This window comes from Mesocricetus auratus, unplaced genomic scaffold (assembly GCF_017639785.1).
Source record: "Mesocricetus auratus isolate SY011 unplaced genomic scaffold, BCM_Maur_2.0 Super-Scaffold_100013, whole genome shotgun sequence".
Lineage (NCBI taxonomy): Eukaryota > Metazoa > Chordata > Mammalia > Rodentia > Cricetidae > Mesocricetus > Mesocricetus auratus.
The window spans coordinates 45,130,944-45,147,033 of record NW_024429196.1 but is presented as its reverse complement, the minus strand read 5'-3'; the positions used below and the strand labels follow the sequence as shown (position 1 = coordinate 45,147,033).

Here is a 16,090-nt window from a genome sequence, read left to right as displayed (position 1 = left end):
CCTGCCTCGCTACCTGCCTGCTTGGTGGAATACTATTGGCCCTTAACTCCTCACATCACCTTACCCTATCCTAAGATTCCCACCCCTTACCTCAGTCCCCCAACTCAGTGTGGTTTTTTCTCCCTGGTAACTAATGGGGGGGAGGGTCTGAGTCGTTGACACTCACCATCCAGCTCAGCCCCCGGGAAGAGGCCCGCTGGACCGGCCCTTCCCCCGCTCTACCTGCAGGGAGGACCCTGCACTACCTTGTGTGACTTAATGGCTCCTAAACCAATTTATTATTAACAAACACTTTATAATGTCATTCTATTACTTTGAATCTCCTCTACATCAGTACGGCAAAAATAAAACCAAGAGAACAGCTACATAAAGATAACTCATTTAGAGCCAGCAATAGCCATTGTGTCTCAAAATGAAAACCATTATTAACCCTTTTATAGTATTACTTCTAGTTCATCAAGTTTCCTCTGCTTCAGCATTTTCTTTGCTTCTGCAGGAACTGCAGAGCTTTGCTCGACTTCTTGCTGATAGAATCATCTATCATCAGTATTGGCCATAACCTCTGATTAATTAGTGAAGCAATGCAATATTGTAAAAACAAAAAAGTTAAAATAATTTTAGATGCTTTTCTTTAAACTTAGCAGAAATCACAATTTTTAAAATATTTTTAAATGAAAGAGATAGCTCAGCAATTAAGGGTACTTGTAGAGGACCAGGCCTCAGTTCCCCACACCCGTATGTGACAACCGGTCATTCATTACCCCAGTGCCAGGGGACCTAACATGCTCTTCTGACCTGTTTGGACATCAGGGACACAGGTGGTACAAAAAAACAAAAAACAAAGAAAACAAAATAAAACAAAACAAAACAAAAAACCATACCTGTATAAAAAACCCCCACACACTTAAATATACATAATAAAGTTTTAAAAAATCTTATTACAAACTTAAGCATTTTAATGAAAACAATACAAATCCTACTGTAATCAAAAAGTTACTATATTAGTGGTAATATTTTATATATTATAAAGAAATCAATAAATTTGAGCAAATGGCCAGTTGATGAATCAGACCCAGGCATTTACACTGAAAGTATGCACTGAGCATGAAAAATAGATTTTAAGAAAACATTTGGGCTCTAATCTAGCTATAGGTTAGAGACAGAGCCCTGTATTGAAGCCTTTGGCTCTAACTCACAAGAAAACAAAAAACACCATCTAATTATGATAAGTTTATCTTCATCTAGAACACTTACACCTGGCACTAGTTAGTATACTAAAATTTTTAGAAGCCTTTGGAAGATAAAATGTTAATTAAATACCTTAACATTTCTGAACAAGAACTCTGGGAAAGAGTTATGCCTGCAAAGACTGATTGAATGGATAGAATTCCAGCCATGTGGGTTTTGCAGGGCCAGAGACTAATTACAGTTTCTCTTGGGCTATGTTTAATTTCCTCATTAGCCATTTCTTGCCCAGCACTGTGTTGGGCCTCCTATGACTAACATATGAAATAACATTCTGGAATATATTAACTTAATAAAACCCTAATTTCCCACCAGTCAAAGGACTAAGAATGCAGTCAGCTAATATTTAAGGTGTAATAAGCTGTTCCCTGTCTTGCAAGGATCTGATGACTGTATATGAGGGAGCACAGTAAAGAAACTGCTGACTCGATCTCTCCATGATATGGTTAAGATTTTTACTATAGATAATGACAGGAGCACCAGAGGCACCTGGAAGAGTCCAGAGTAGAGAGGGAAAGATGTAGACTGAACATGGCTAGGGAAGCAGCCGAGAATAGTGGAAATACTGAAGTAGCCAGAGACAGAAACAAGAGCACAGGCAGAGAGAGTAAGAAAATATGAAACACACACACACACACACACACACACACACACACACACAGAGACAGAGAGAGGGGGATTGTGTGAGACACAGACACAGACAGAGAGGAGAGAGAGAGGGAGGGAGGGAGGGAGGGAGGGAGGGAGGGAGGGTGGGAGGAAGAAAGAGATAAGAATGAGTAGCTATGGCAGAGAAAAGCCCCTGAACTACAATGAGTTATGGTAGAGGAAGAGATGAGAAGGGCTGACATGCTAGTGTAGACTTTGAAATGTGTAACATGTACTTCTGATATTGAGGGAGCCAAGAAGCGGGCACAGAGTTTGATATGCAGCCAGAGGCAGAGGCAGCCATAGGTCCCTTCTGCTAGAGCTAAGGAAAATGGCTTCTTTTGGCAGATGGAAACCAGTTTGGCAAGTTCCTGAGGAATGCTGGCTTTTATCTAACTGCCAGATGTCCTGTAATTCTGGATATATGGACTGCGTTTTGCAGTGTTTGGGAAAACGATTTACTTTGGATCTAACAATGAACACACATAAACAAGAATATATACTTTAATATATATTCAATGAATAAGAATTTGGAATAACCTGAATCTGTGTTTCAGGGGACATGGTCATTCATATTTGACTCCAGAAAAAAGGGTGTCATATATACTTTGATGAAAAAGTTAACTTTTTCATCTTTTTAAATTTTGGTCAACAATACCCATTCTCTCAGTTAAAGCATTTGAATTTTAGATTATGGTCAGAAGTGTATATTTTATAGTATAAAAAGACCCCGTCAGCATGTTTTTGTTAAATGTGTGGGGTTTTGTTAAATGCATGACCTTTCTTAAAATGTATGCCCAATTAGTTATTATGATGAAATATTAACTACACATAAACTTTTTTTTCTTCACACCAGTTCAAACTATTTCAATGTAGAGTCCCTTTGCCAAGAAATATTGATCAAAATTAAATATAGAATTTTAGTCATTGTTAGTGGTAATACTCAACGCGTGTCTGAACACAGAAAATACATATGATTTTTTTTAACCTAACTCGTGAATTTCTGTGTGTAATTGGTTAAAAAAATTATATCAGCCGGGCGTTAGTGGTACACGCCTTTAATCCCAGCACTAGGGTGGCAGAGGCAGGCGGATCTCTGTGAGTTTGAGGGCAGCCTGGTGTACAGAGAAAGTTCCAGGACAGCCTCCAAAACAATACAGAGAAACACTATCTCGAAAAAACAAAAACAAAAAAAAATTTCTATCAACTCTTCAGGAATAAGAAGACGTGACCATTTAAAAGCTTTAACTAAAGGAAACCATTTGAACTGTAGTCACCATAGAGAAGGAATACAAACTAATTCCCAGCAAAGCGCGAACCTTCAAGTGTGCACTGACCGCCAGAGCATCTCAGCAGCGGCCTGCTGTGTTCTCTCTGGACCGGGTGACGGGTCGTTAGGGGACCGCTTGGCATTCTGTATTTTACACAACGTCAGTGTGTGGCTTGTGCGCTCTATTCCCCAAACTTAGACAGGGTGACGAGTTAGTTCCATTAGAAAGCACAGACAAGGAAACAAGAGGCGCTTTTTTTTTTTTTTTTTGGTTAAGCCTTCCCTCCCCACGGCGGCGGGCGCAACTTCCCGCCTCCTCCCTCAGGTCCTCAGTTCGGTCCGCCGCCTGCTGTATAAAAGCCGGCGCTCAGCCGCTCTCTCGGTGTCTCAAGCTCTCAGCAGCTCGACAATTCACCATGTCTGGCCGTGGCAAGGGCGGTAAGGGTCTTGGCAAGGGCGGCGCCAAGCGCCACCGCAAAGTCCTCCGCGATAACATCCAGGGCATCACCAAGCCCGCCATTCGCCGCCTGGCCCGCCGTGGCGGAGTCAAGCGCATCTCCGGCCTTATCTACGAGGAGACCCGCGGAGTGCTGAAGGTGTTCCTGGAGAACGTGATCCGCGACGCGGTCACCTACACGGAGCACGCCAAGCGCAAGACCGTCACCGCCATGGACGTGGTCTACGCGCTCAAGCGCCAGGGCCGCACGCTCTACGGCTTCGGCGGCTAAGCGTATCCGCCTCTCTTCTTTCCACTTTAAAGGTCCTTTTCAGGGCCACCCACCTAATCTCATAAAGAGCTATGACATTTTCATTTTGTGATAGCCCAGAGATTACTATTTTGTATTTTAAAGTCGTGTATTTACGGTGAGCATTCTTTAACAATCATGTTTGCACCTTAATTTACCATTTGGGATCTCCAGTTTTCTGAAATGCAATTTTAAGAACCCAGAGCCACCAGTATTTGTTTTGAAAGTGAAAAATTAAAAAAGACCACCCACAGTTGATACATGTTATACATTGCAATTGTAAATATGCACCGCATGCTAATCCTACCAGTGGTGTATAACAGTTTGGGTAAAATTTAAATGTAAATTTACTCCATTTATCAACTAGGCACAGGGATTTGGTTAATAGCATTTGCTGTTCTTGAGGTCAGGAGATCACTTCCTGGAGCCCTCTGAGCAATTCATAAACTACCTAGATCCAACTTCAGGGTTTCTGTTTCCCTTTCTAACTCATTCACGTGCACGGACACACCTTTGCATACACGAGTAACTTACAAAATGAATTCAAGCTCCACAACAAAAGGGGAAAAAAAGGAACACCGAGATTTTTATTTGTCTATTTAAGATTGAGGGGTGTCTCACATACCCGCAAGTGTCACATTCAACTCAAGTTGCAGTCAAAACCGTCCTTGAACTCCTGGCTGATTGTCCTGATTTCATCTTTGGAGTATCTGGATTACACCACCAGCTCTGACTTACTTTTCTTACTGCTTTATCAGGCTTCTACACTGGCAATGAAGACAAGAGTCCCAGTTTGGGCAGAGTGGAAGGCAGTTGGTGAGGATGAGGAAGAAACACTGATTCACTCTTGGTGGAGGTGCAAATAAATACTGTCTAAATCAGTTTGGTGATAGCTCAAAAACAACCCCCCCAACACACACACACAAAACAAAAAATGAAAAATATGATGAGCATATACGCAGAGAACTCCATTATACTGTAGAAATATTTGTACCCTGATGTTCATTGCTGCTTCATTCACTACAGCAAAAAGTTGGAATCAACCTAGTTGTCTACAACAGAGGAATAATTGAAACACTTATATATAATCTTATTCAGCTCTAAAGAAAAATAAAGCTAGAGAAGCAGGAAAATAGATGGAATTGTAATGTATATGAAGGACACACAACCTAAGAAAGCCCACATCTCTCTCATACATTGAATGTAGCAAATGAATGTATGTAAACTATTAACATACATATGGATAGAAAATGAGAGAACAAGAAAGGTCACGTCTAAGCGAGAAAAGAATGGATACAGATACCTGGACAAGCTATTTAAAGTTAAGGGTTTACTAAGTGACATTTCTGGTCTACACTCTTTCTGGAGATGGATTAAGGCATAAAATACACTTGAAACTTAAAATATAAAACTTGAAACTTTAGTTCAGAATGCATAACTATAGCTTGAGCTGTTGACTGATACTCATTTGTTTGCGATGTTTAAATGTTAACCTCTATTCAAAAACATTTTCCATAAGTGGCAGCAGGTTTCAGGGAGCAGAATGAGCCACTGCATTAGACAACGGTAGTCTGCAAAGCCAGAGCAACATCTCTCAGAAGTCAATTCAATGATCACATCAAATACCAAAAGGACGCTGACAAAAAGCACTGACAAAGTGAAAACTCTCGAAACAGGAACAGAGCAGACCCATCAACCACTCCTTTGACCAGTCTCTATAGCGTTCCAAAGACACAGCTTTCATAATTCGCATGCAAATTAAGAGCATCCACAGCTGCATTTTGATTGGACAGAGCGTCAGTGGTTCCATGCTGTTTAATATGTAATATTTAAACACACAATAGAAACACTGAGACAAAAAGGTCAGCTCCTTCAAGAAAATGTGGTGGCCCTGAAAAGGGCCTTTAAAGAGGAAAGAAGAGAGGCGGATACGCTTAGCCGCCGAAGCCGTAGAGCGTGCGGCCCTGGCGCTTGAGCGCGTAGACCACGTCCATGGCGGTGACGGTCTTGCGCTTGGCGTGCTCCGTGTAGGTGACCGCGTCGCGGATCACGTTCTCCAGGAACACCTTCAGCACTCCGCGGGTCTCCTCGTAGATAAGGCCGGAGATGCGCTTGACTCCGCCACGGCGGGCCAGGCGGCGAATGGCGGGCTTGGTGATGCCCTGGATGTTATCGCGGAGGACTTTGCGGTGGCGCTTGGCGCCGCCCTTGCCAAGACCCTTACCGCCCTTGCCACGGCCAGACATGGTGAATTGTCGAGCTGCTGAGAGCTTGAGACACCGAGAGAGCGGCTGAGCGCCGGCTTTTATACAGCAGGCGGCGGACCGAACTGAGGACCTGAGGGAGGAGGCGGGAAGTTGCGCCCGCCGCCGTGGGGGAGGGGAAGGCTTAACCAAAAAAAAAAAAAAAAAGCGCCTCTTGTTTCCTTGTCTGTGCTTTCTAATGGAACTAACTCGTCACCCTGTCTAAGTTTGGGGAATAGAGCGCACAAGCCACACACTGACGTTGTGTAAAATACAGAATGCCAAGCGGTCCCCTAACGACCCGTCACCCGGTCCAGAGAGAACACAGCAGGCCGCTGCTGAGATGCTCTGGCGGTCAGTGCACACTTGAAGGTTCGCGCTTTGCTGGGAATTAGTTTGTATTCCTTCTCTATGGTGACTACAGTTCAAATGGTTTCCTTTAGTTAAAGCTTTCAAAACGCCATCTTAACATCTATATTACTCTCTTAATTTTTCGTAAAAGCAGCACCAATGGGTGACTTAGTCACATCAGCTGATGAATCTGTCAAGTTTAAGGTCATTTCGCATGTAATGTAATTTTACTTAAGTATAGTTAAGGTCAATACTGATATTTCTATGTTGACTATTAAATTTAAACTTTATATGTACTTAAACTTCATCAAACTGCAAATTTCATCTCTAATATTTTCTATTTAATTGGCTTTCATCAATATTTTCAAAGAAACATCCAAATGCTTTTGTGAAGTTTGAATAAAGTATTTGAGGATGGTAGTTCTCCTGTTACTGCTGTGCCCAGTACTCTCTATACAGTAAAAGTAAAATGAAAATGCTCTTTTTGTAATCTCATGAAATATTTTTTCGTTAGGATCATCTATCATGAGGATTCCTGGAAAGAAGCTGTGTCTTCAAAGACTGATTGGCCATAACTGAATTGATGTGGAGATTTAGGGGCCCAGACCTGACAGAGAGGGTGGAATGTCCATAGAGTGGCTGTCTCATCTTTGGCTAGTTATAAGTCCCTGAATGTGATTGCCCACCTCTATGTCTAAAGTAACATCTTGTGACTAATAGATAAAAACCATCTGCAGCCTTAAAATTGCAGACTACTAGCTTCTACCAATTCAAAATCCAAGGACATCTTCAGACACAGTCACTACTATATCCTGGTGGCCATGGGCTGATTGACAGTAGACATGTATCCAGTGTTCCTGAAAGGACCACATTTAAGAGTGAATTCTGTCCCATCAATTTTCCTGTTTGAACTGTCAGGAGCAATGTCTCTGCTTATCAAGGCCCAGTTTCACAGCCTGGACCTGAGCAATGAGCTGTGAGCTCAAGTCAAATTTAACTATCAAACACTCTGTACTGAAAGTGTCCCACATTGCAAAGAGTCTTATTTGCATGGACAGAGTAGAGTGGAGATGGACTGGAACCATCTACAAATAAAGCCAAATCTTTTTTCAGACACACTTTATATGTAGGGAAGTACATTTACAAGCTAGTTAGTTGTTCAAGCAGTTTTTTTTTTACTTAAATTCTTTTTTAGTGTGAAAAATATGTACCTTTTAAAAGATTCTAGAGATTTGCATTTACACCAAAATTGAAACCATTATTTAATAGACACTTAACATAAAGTATCTATAAGACATTATTCAACAATGTTTGGTAGTAGTTCTAATAGCACTGCAGTCCATGCTACCCTGAAATTAAGAAGGTGGCCAAGCCTGGCCTCAGATCCACAATTATCCTGTCTCAGCCTCCTGAGCCCTAGCATGGCAAACCTGAGTATCAGACAGGCTTCATAAGAAGCATTTCCCTCCCAAAAAAGGTTTATAATTAGTTTGCATATTTGCAATTGCAACCAGAACCTAAATAAGTCTTACTTTAAAAAATTATATTTTAACTTTTTCTTTTGATTCATTTAAGTTTATGTTTATGAGTGTTTTGCCTGCATGTACGTAAGTATAAATATACAATGTGTGTCCTGATACGTACAGAGGCCAGAATAATGCACGAGGTCTCCAGGAATGGAAATAGACAGGTGTGTGTCATCCTGTGGGTGTGAGAACTGAACCCAGGGTCTCTGAAAGAGCCACAAGTGTGCTCAAATGTTGAGCCATGTCTTCAGGCCCACATTCCACCCTTCCTTTTCTAATAAGGAGATGCTTGTATTCCAGGGAGGTGAGGGCTGTGTGGGTGGATAACTGGTAGATGGGATACCAGGCAATACTAGGAACTGAAAGAACACTTAGGGGCGTGGGGGGGGGTATGGAGCAGGCAAGGTGTTTGTGTTTATACAAACATGCATGAGAGTGAACAACTGCATGTGTGTGTGTGGGTGATGACCTAAAGGCAGGCAAGAGACAAATCGGAAGAATCTGAGGGCTGCAGGAAAGAGCAGTGAGGAGGTCCAGTATGATCCCATCACATTAAGATCCCATTGTCTCTACTCAGGTTTTCAGTGGGAGAAAAACCATGGACTACCCTGATGAAGACTGCTTTGTTGAGAGCCAGCGTGAATGCTGGAAGCAAGCATACGGCTTTTTCAGTAAAAGGATGGGTTGGTCTGAACCCAAGTGTTGGCACTTTTCTATTGGTGTTCTGGAGGTATCCTACTTTCTCTGAGGAAGGCCAAGTCTCATAAAAAAAGAAAATTAAAAATAAAAAGTGGAAGAGCTGGGCTTCTTATTTCTCTGAGTTTCAAATTTGTCTAACTCAAAAAAAGATCCTGATCACAGAATCCCAAGGCAGGCTGGGGGATCCAAGAGAATGTTTAATGTCTTGATTGGTAGCCTTCATTAGTCCTCAAGTGTCACGTGTACAGGAAGAATGCGTTTTGTTCATCCCATGTAACTGGACTTGGCACAGAATACCACAGGCAGTAGATGCTCAACCTATGAGATGAATAGGAGGCTCAGGCGTTCAACTCTAGCTCCTCTCTGCGCACTACCCTTTTAATCTTGTGTAAATTTGGTGTTTCTGTGTATGCCTCAATGCCAGAACAGGATGAGTGAAACACTGCACCCCACCCACCGCTCACCCCCCCTAGCTGACTTTAGGTACTAGGAACTAAATTTTGGTCCTCTTGCAAGACCAGCAATTGTTCTTAATCACTAAGCCATTTATTTCCCCAGCACCCTAAATGAGTCCTTAAATGTTTAAGTACTACCAAGTTTTCAAATAAAATGCAGACTCTTGATATAAATTCAGTACATTATTTAAAGCTTTTTTTCTAGATTTGCTCTTCGCACTAACTTCTGAAAAGCACTGAATTGTGCATCTTTTACATAAATTTCCAAGTCCTTCGACAGATATCTTTTAAAGACTTTTGATGCCTCAAACTCAAATCTCATCGTAGCCTCCTTTAAAGCCATCAGTGGGCTTGATTTTGCATGTTACCTCCCAAGACTCACCCATGATTTTTATATTACCGTCATGTAAAGAAAAACAAAACCAACGTTGAACGCAGGTATAAGGCTATTCAGAAAGTGCAAAGATAAGAGGCGTGATACGCCTACAGGGAGCTAAGGACCCCCCCCCCCCCCCATTAGCAAACTTGCTATCTTTCATGTAATGCTCTATGGGAAAACACAATGTCTACTGCGAACTTCCTGGCTTAAAATTGCATTAAAACTTTGTTGGCCAACAAGCCATAGCTATTAACCCTAACTTTAGCACAAATGGGTAAAAACCTCAAACCTTAGTTTCTCGCCAACAAAATTAGGACGAAGTTCCACCTATGTCCCTACTTGATAGATATAGAAAAGATTACTGGTTGAACTACTTAGCACAGCTCCTCCCAGTGTTTTCGTAGGTGGCTCTGAAAAGAGCCTTTGATGAATTATCAATGCTTTGTAAAAGGGTCTCATTTGCCCTTGGCTTTGTGGTGGCTCTCGGTCTTCTTGGGCAGCAGCACGGCCTGGATGTTGGGCAGGACGCCGCCCTGAGCGATCGTCACGCGGCCTAGCAGCTTGTTGAGCTCCTCGTCGTTGCGGATGGCCAGTTGAAGGTGGCGCGGGATGATGCGAGTCTTCTTGTTGTCGCGGGCCGCGTTGCCAGCCAGCTCCAGGATCTCGGCCGTCAGGTACTCCAGCACGGCCGCCAGGTACACCGGGGCGCCGGCGCCCACCCGCTCCGCGTAGTTGCCCTTGCGGAGGAGGCGGTGCACGCGGCCCACAGGGAACTGCAGGCCGGCCCGGGAGGAGCGGGTCTTGGCCTTGGCGCGAGCCTTGCCGCCCTGTTTGCCTCGTCCAGACATGATAGACACGAAACTGTCAGAAGACCAACCAGACAGTAACAAGAGCACCATACTCGCACTGTTTATAGTCAACACAAGGCGCGAAAATGCAGCGATTTCATTGGCTGAATACATGTGTTTCCCCTACCCAATGGCACCGTGGTTTTCAAAAGTCCTTGCTTTGATTGGACATTAAGTGAATGACGTTTGCTAATCAAGATAAGCATAGTCATAAATTTGTTTTAAAAGGAGCCAGTGCCGAGTACTTTCCATCTCTCGTTTTGTCTTTGTCTTTTGCCGCCATGCCTGAGCCCGCGAAGTCCGCTCCCGCCCCGAAGAAGGGCTCCAAGAAGGCCGTGACCAAGGCGCAGAAGAAGGACGGCAAGAAGCGCAAGCGCAGCCGCAAGGAGAGCTACTCCGTGTACGTGTACAAGGTACTAAAGCAGGTACACCCCGACACCGGCATCTCCTCCAAGGCCATGGGCATCATGAACTCGTTCGTCAACGACATCTTCGAGCGCATCGCTGGAGAGGCCTCTCGCCTGGCGCATTACAACAAGCGCTCGACCATCACGTCCCGGGAGATCCAGACGGCCGTGCGCCTGCTGCTGCCTGGGGAGCTGGCCAAGCACGCCGTGTCCGAGGGCACTAAGGCCGTCACCAAGTATACCAGCTCCAAGTGAGCGCGCTGACCTCCCTCATAACCCAAAGGCTCTTTTCAGAGCCACCTACAGTTTCGTATGAAATAGCTGTTAACATGTATCTTGGAATATCAGGTCAGTCCTTTTTGATACCCCTCCCCTTGCGCTAAAACTTTGGCGAGGCGTTTCCATCACATGGCAGTAGGAATATTTGAATGAGTCTGCAATAATCTTAAATGGTATGTAATCTGAATCTCCATGAGCGTGAGTCTAGCAATAGCGGACTCCAGTAATGCCCCCGTGCTCTGTAGGATTTCCAAATCCAAGTGGGATTTCCATGCATGAACCAGTGTCTGCAATTTAGTTCCGGTAGTATCTAAATCCTGGTTTCATTGTATTATCGTTTCTGTTCCTGCATGGTCTACTTTCTTTCGTTAATCATGTTTTGTACGTCTTTCTCCAATTATAAAAGTATAAGCTTCACCACCGCAGTCCCTCTACGAGACCTTCACTTATGTGCAGTTAAAGCAGGACAGATGGGGTTACCTATGGAATAATCTGGTTTTGCAGTGCCATCTTGTGACAACAGATAGAAGCACAAGCCTTGAGTTTTCTTGTTCAGACTGAAATTACGTCCTTGCTGTAGGGTTACTATTTGTTTCCTGGTTGTATGAACTTCAACAGTCATTGGTGTGTGACTGAGGAAGGGTAAGATGGACGAGAATAGGGGAGCACAGAGGGAATGTCTCCAGTCACAGTCACCTAAAACCCCCAAAGTCAAATTAAGATAACTGAAAATAATTACAGGCATGCTTTCTAGCGTTAGATATCTGTTTCTCTGTAGTCCTCTGACAGTTTCCCGTGCTTAATCATGTCCAAAGATCTTATTAAAACTCTTTACTAAAATGACAGGGCTGACTTAAGCAACACAACACAGGCAACAGATATTCTTCTGAAGTTCAAGATCAAGGTGTGAACAGGTGTGGTAGTTCTGAGGCCTCTTCCAGATTTGTCAGGTGGCTTCCTTGATCTTAGATCTGGACCTATTCAGCCTGGTACCTCTAATCCAATCAATTCAGGATTCCATTCTTGGGACATTTCTTAGAGGAACTGGACTTACTATGACAAGTTGTTGGGCAAGTGGTAAGCCACTGACTGGCCTGAAGTTCCAACTTGTGAATTAGCTCTTTGAAGATCCCGTTTCCAACTACAATTATATTGAAGGACAAGGCCTGGCCATTTGCATTTGTGGGGAACACACTTTAATCCACAACCACACTTAACACTATTGTTTTATTTCAACCTGCTAGTACTTCAGATTCTCTTTCACTTTAAAAGTCTGCATTTAGTTAAAACTAGTTAAAGTAACAGTTGAGAGACTCTCTAAAGCAGCATTATGTCAGTTGCTCATAGGGGTTCAACAGATATGTCACCAGACATTTGAAACCATGTCTCATTTGAACAAATTTTTAAAAGTCCATAGACTTCTGACATCATATTTATTTTTTTCTGATTTTAATAGAGATAACATTATGAGACACTTAGGCCCCTAAACCTGGCACTTTAGTTTCTTCAAAATTCAAAAGAAACTAGGAAACTGAAATTGGTAAAGAAAAATAGACCTATTCACATTTGAGTGGGAACTGTGCTTCCTCTGCTTTTCCTGTAGTGGTGTTACAGATTTATAGAAACCTATAAAACAAACCCAGGACATGCAGGTGCCGGGTCTAGATGAGACAGGCTGTCCTGCTAGGAAAGCTCTTCCTGGAGGCAAGTTCATCCCCAGACTCAGCATTTTAGCAGATCCCTTCCCCATCTTAGGATCCCTTGGGGAAATTTTAATTATTTTCAATCCATTACCTTAGCACCCCTCTTTCAATAAGGGCCAAAATACAACTCAGTGGTTTCTTAGCTTTGTTATAACAATCATGCATGGTTATATGCACACACGTGGTCATAAAACTGGTGGAAACTGAGAGGAGCTGTGCGAGTATAAGTGCCCGGCACGAACTCGTAAAACAATTTCACTGGCGAAGCCCAGTTTTCAAGAAGGCACTCATTTCAACATGAAATAGTCTAAACATTTTATATTGGCAATTAACAAAATTTTAGACTATGACACAGACTAGACAAAGAAAAGTTATCCATTGTTTTTTATCTCACAGTTGGACGTAAGCAAAAATTCTGGACCCTGAATAAACTCTTTATGAAGTTCCTGCCACAGAGGCCAGGTACAAATGTCCAGAGTTTCCCACTTTATTTGGTCTTCAACTAAAAAGCCATTCTTCATTTGGTTCCTCTGGGCAGAGCACAGGTCTCACATAGCAAATATGCAAAAGCTAGTTATGAAAACAAAAAGCAAGTGACAGGAGAAATGCTTGCCTTTCTAACAAGGTGAGGTGACAGTGAAGGTGAAGGGAATACCCAGGTGCTTATCGTACTTTGGGTTTCTTTTTGTCTTGAAGATTGAACTCAATTATGTTCCTTTAATCCCAGCACTTGGGAAGTGGAGACAGGAGGATATGGCTTGACAGAGAAAGGAATTAAAGGCAGGAGGAGACAGGAACTGAGGGTTTTTGCCTCTGAGGATTCATGGAGACAGGATTGCCATTTCAACTGGGTAGAGGTAAGATCTACTGCCTGGGCTGCTTTGCTTCTCTGATCTTCAGCTTAAAGCTTGAACCCCAGTATCGGTCTCTGGGTCTTTTATTTTCTGTATTACAAGTTGCTTAGCTGCCTATGTGTTGTGATACACTCTCTTTTACTGTTTTCCTCAGTCCTGTCAGTAAGATCTCCCCCTCTCTTTCTCTAGTGGCCTTTCCCTTCTCTTCTGTTTTACAAGAAGTAAAAGGGACCAGAGTTGAGGCAACAAAAATTAACCCAAAGACTGATACCTAGCATAGCTCCCTTGACAAATGAGCCTCCTAAAATTTTTTGTTTTGTTGGTTTTTCTTGTTGTTTTACTTTGTCTTGTCTTCTTAATCTCCCTTCTCTCCCTTCCTCTCGTTCTTTCCTCCAGTCTACTTTAGATGAAGCCAGGATCTCTGGTTATATTTAAATGGCTGTTTTGTGAACTAATGACCTTTTGTCTTTATCTCCACTCATGTTTGAGAACTGTTTCCTTCTGACTTTAACATCTCAACAATTAAGATTTTGAGCAGAAAAAAAAAGATGCCAGTTTGTATTCAAGAAGGCAGTACATATTTTAAGAGGGAAACCATCAGTACCAGTCTTAGGTCTTATTATGTTTGTATTTCCCCTTCGACAAGCTCTCCATATGTTGCCCAGTCAATTCACTAGCTGAAGTCATCCTCTATCTTTGGCCTGAGCACCTGAGATTAGAGGCAAAACTTTAAAATTTTAATCGATACTTCTGTGTCACAATCTCTCAACTTTGCCCTGTAAAATTCTTCATCTGAAGTATCAATTGCTGCATCAGGTCCATTGCTTATGGTGCCCAGTGACAGCTCCGGTCCTTTGCAGTTACCATGAGTCTCTGTGTGCAGGATTTAGAAGGCCTGTTGCTTCCAAGGCCTGGTGCTGAAGAGTCCACTAATTACTGGGCGATAAATATTACCAGACCTGACACTGGAAACTTGGTATGGAGCAGTATCATTGATTATTCACAAAAGAGATGAGCGTTGTCAGAACAAATTGCCAAAAACTTGGAAGTGGACAAAGTATTCCATGGGATTTTATGCTCTTCCAGAGGATAACCTAACTACAGTTATGGGGGTCTTCAGCTACCTTTGATATATCAGGACATTTTTTTTTTTTTTTTGGTTTTTCGAGATAGGGTTTCTCTGTATTGTTTTGGAGGCTGTCCTGGAACTCACTCTGTAGACCAGGCTAGCCTTGAACTCACAGAGATCCGCCTGCCTCTGCCTCCCGAGTGCTGGGATTAAAGGCGTGTGCCACCAACGCCCGGCAGGACATCTTTTTTTGTTGGTGTATTTCAAATAGTTTTCATTTTTATTGAAAGTACAATTTATATCCCATGGAATTTGTGTTTGAAGTGTACAATATAGGCATCTTTTGGTAGATTTATAGAGTTGTGCAAATATTACCACAACCCAGTGGTACAACAGCTGCATCAAAAAATTACAAATCCTGTGTTCTACTAAGCTGAGCAGGGGAAAGCCTATGAGGCCTCAACCCTACACAAATGACTATAGACAACCGAGAAAAACTGGGAATGGGAGAAGTAGTTTCCCCCCAGGGAGTCCTGAAAACATACATAGAAGTAACATTTTACAGACTGAACAGGTTATATTTAGGAATATATGTGTATGTACGTATACATATTGACATGCAAGAACAATTAACGAAAAACTTGATGCCAGACATTTTGTATCAAGATATCTTACAACTCAATAGAGAGTGACCATAACTGATGAGATGCTAGTCTTTTTTCCAGATGTTGCCTGTGGCAAGAAGGTGAGGCTGATATGTGGGTCTCAGTCCCCCTTTCCTTCTCCAGACCCCACCAGTGACACTCAGTTCTCTGCCATGAGAATATTGCCCCACACATAGTTTCTAGTCCAGTCTAGGAAATTCTGAGGTCAGGAAATCTCCATACTCAATGTCCAGAGCTCTAAAGTATGTAAACGCTTTGAGGAATGGGAGGCTGTAGCACTACCCATCACATTCCACTGCTTTCTGTGGAATTTTCTGGAATGTTTATTCTTCTTGCTGCCTTCTCTCTGAGTCAGAAGGGATCTCCAAAGGCTCTTCCATCAGAAACCACCTGTTTCTAGGAAATTTTCGCTCACAAATGTGAACACAAAAAAGATTTGTTTCAGCCTTGGGAGAAGGATTTTGTGCTGCCTTTGAAAGTACCCTTACTGTGAGGTGTCCTCCCTAAAAAATGACTCTTTATGTTGCTTGTCGAAACAAGGTATTGTGTAGGCCAGCTGTCCTTGAACTAGCTATGTAGTCAAGGACAACTTAAGCTCTTAATTCTTCTGCCTCTGTGTTCTATGTGCCGACTCAGAAGTATCTTCATACAGCTATTCTCTTCTGGTTTTATACTCGTCTTCTCGAAGTACAAGAAATTCAAA

The 16,090-nt window shown here is 42.7% G+C and overlaps 4 protein-coding genes across 4 annotated transcripts; 2 read left to right on the top strand and 2 right to left on the bottom strand.

Moving 5' to 3' along the window:
• The first annotated feature begins 3,533 nt into the window (after positions 1–3,533).
• On the top strand, positions 3,534–3,944 carry LOC121143567 (histone H4). The gene has a single exon (XM_040755697.1). It carries the CDS (start codon positions 3,580–3,582, stop codon positions 3,889–3,891), a length of 312 nt encoding a protein of 103 aa, XP_040611631.1. The 5' UTR covers positions 3,534–3,579; the 3' UTR covers positions 3,892–3,944.
• Positions 3,945–5,723: 1,779 nt separating this feature from the next.
• On the bottom strand, positions 5,724–6,204 carry LOC106022595 (histone H4). Its single transcript, XM_013125685.3, has one exon. It carries the CDS (start codon positions 6,153–6,155, stop codon positions 5,844–5,846), a length of 312 nt encoding a protein of 103 aa, XP_012981139.1. The 5' UTR covers positions 6,156–6,204; the 3' UTR covers positions 5,724–5,843.
• A 3,759-nt stretch (positions 6,205–9,963) lies between these two features.
• LOC101841418 (histone H2A type 1-E) lies at positions 9,964–10,454 on the bottom strand. Its single transcript, XM_013125682.3, has one exon. The coding sequence runs from the start codon at positions 10,408–10,410 to the stop codon at positions 10,018–10,020; it is 393 nt and encodes a 130-aa protein (XP_012981136.1). The 5' UTR covers positions 10,411–10,454; the 3' UTR covers positions 9,964–10,017.
• A 203-nt stretch (positions 10,455–10,657) lies between these two features.
• LOC101841682 (histone H2B type 1-C/E/F/G/I) lies at positions 10,658–11,120 on the top strand. The gene has a single exon (XM_005086680.4). The coding sequence runs from the start codon at positions 10,692–10,694 to the stop codon at positions 11,070–11,072; it is 381 nt and encodes a 126-aa protein (XP_005086737.1). The 5' UTR covers positions 10,658–10,691; the 3' UTR covers positions 11,073–11,120.
• The last annotated feature ends 4,970 nt before the right edge of the window (positions 11,121–16,090 follow it).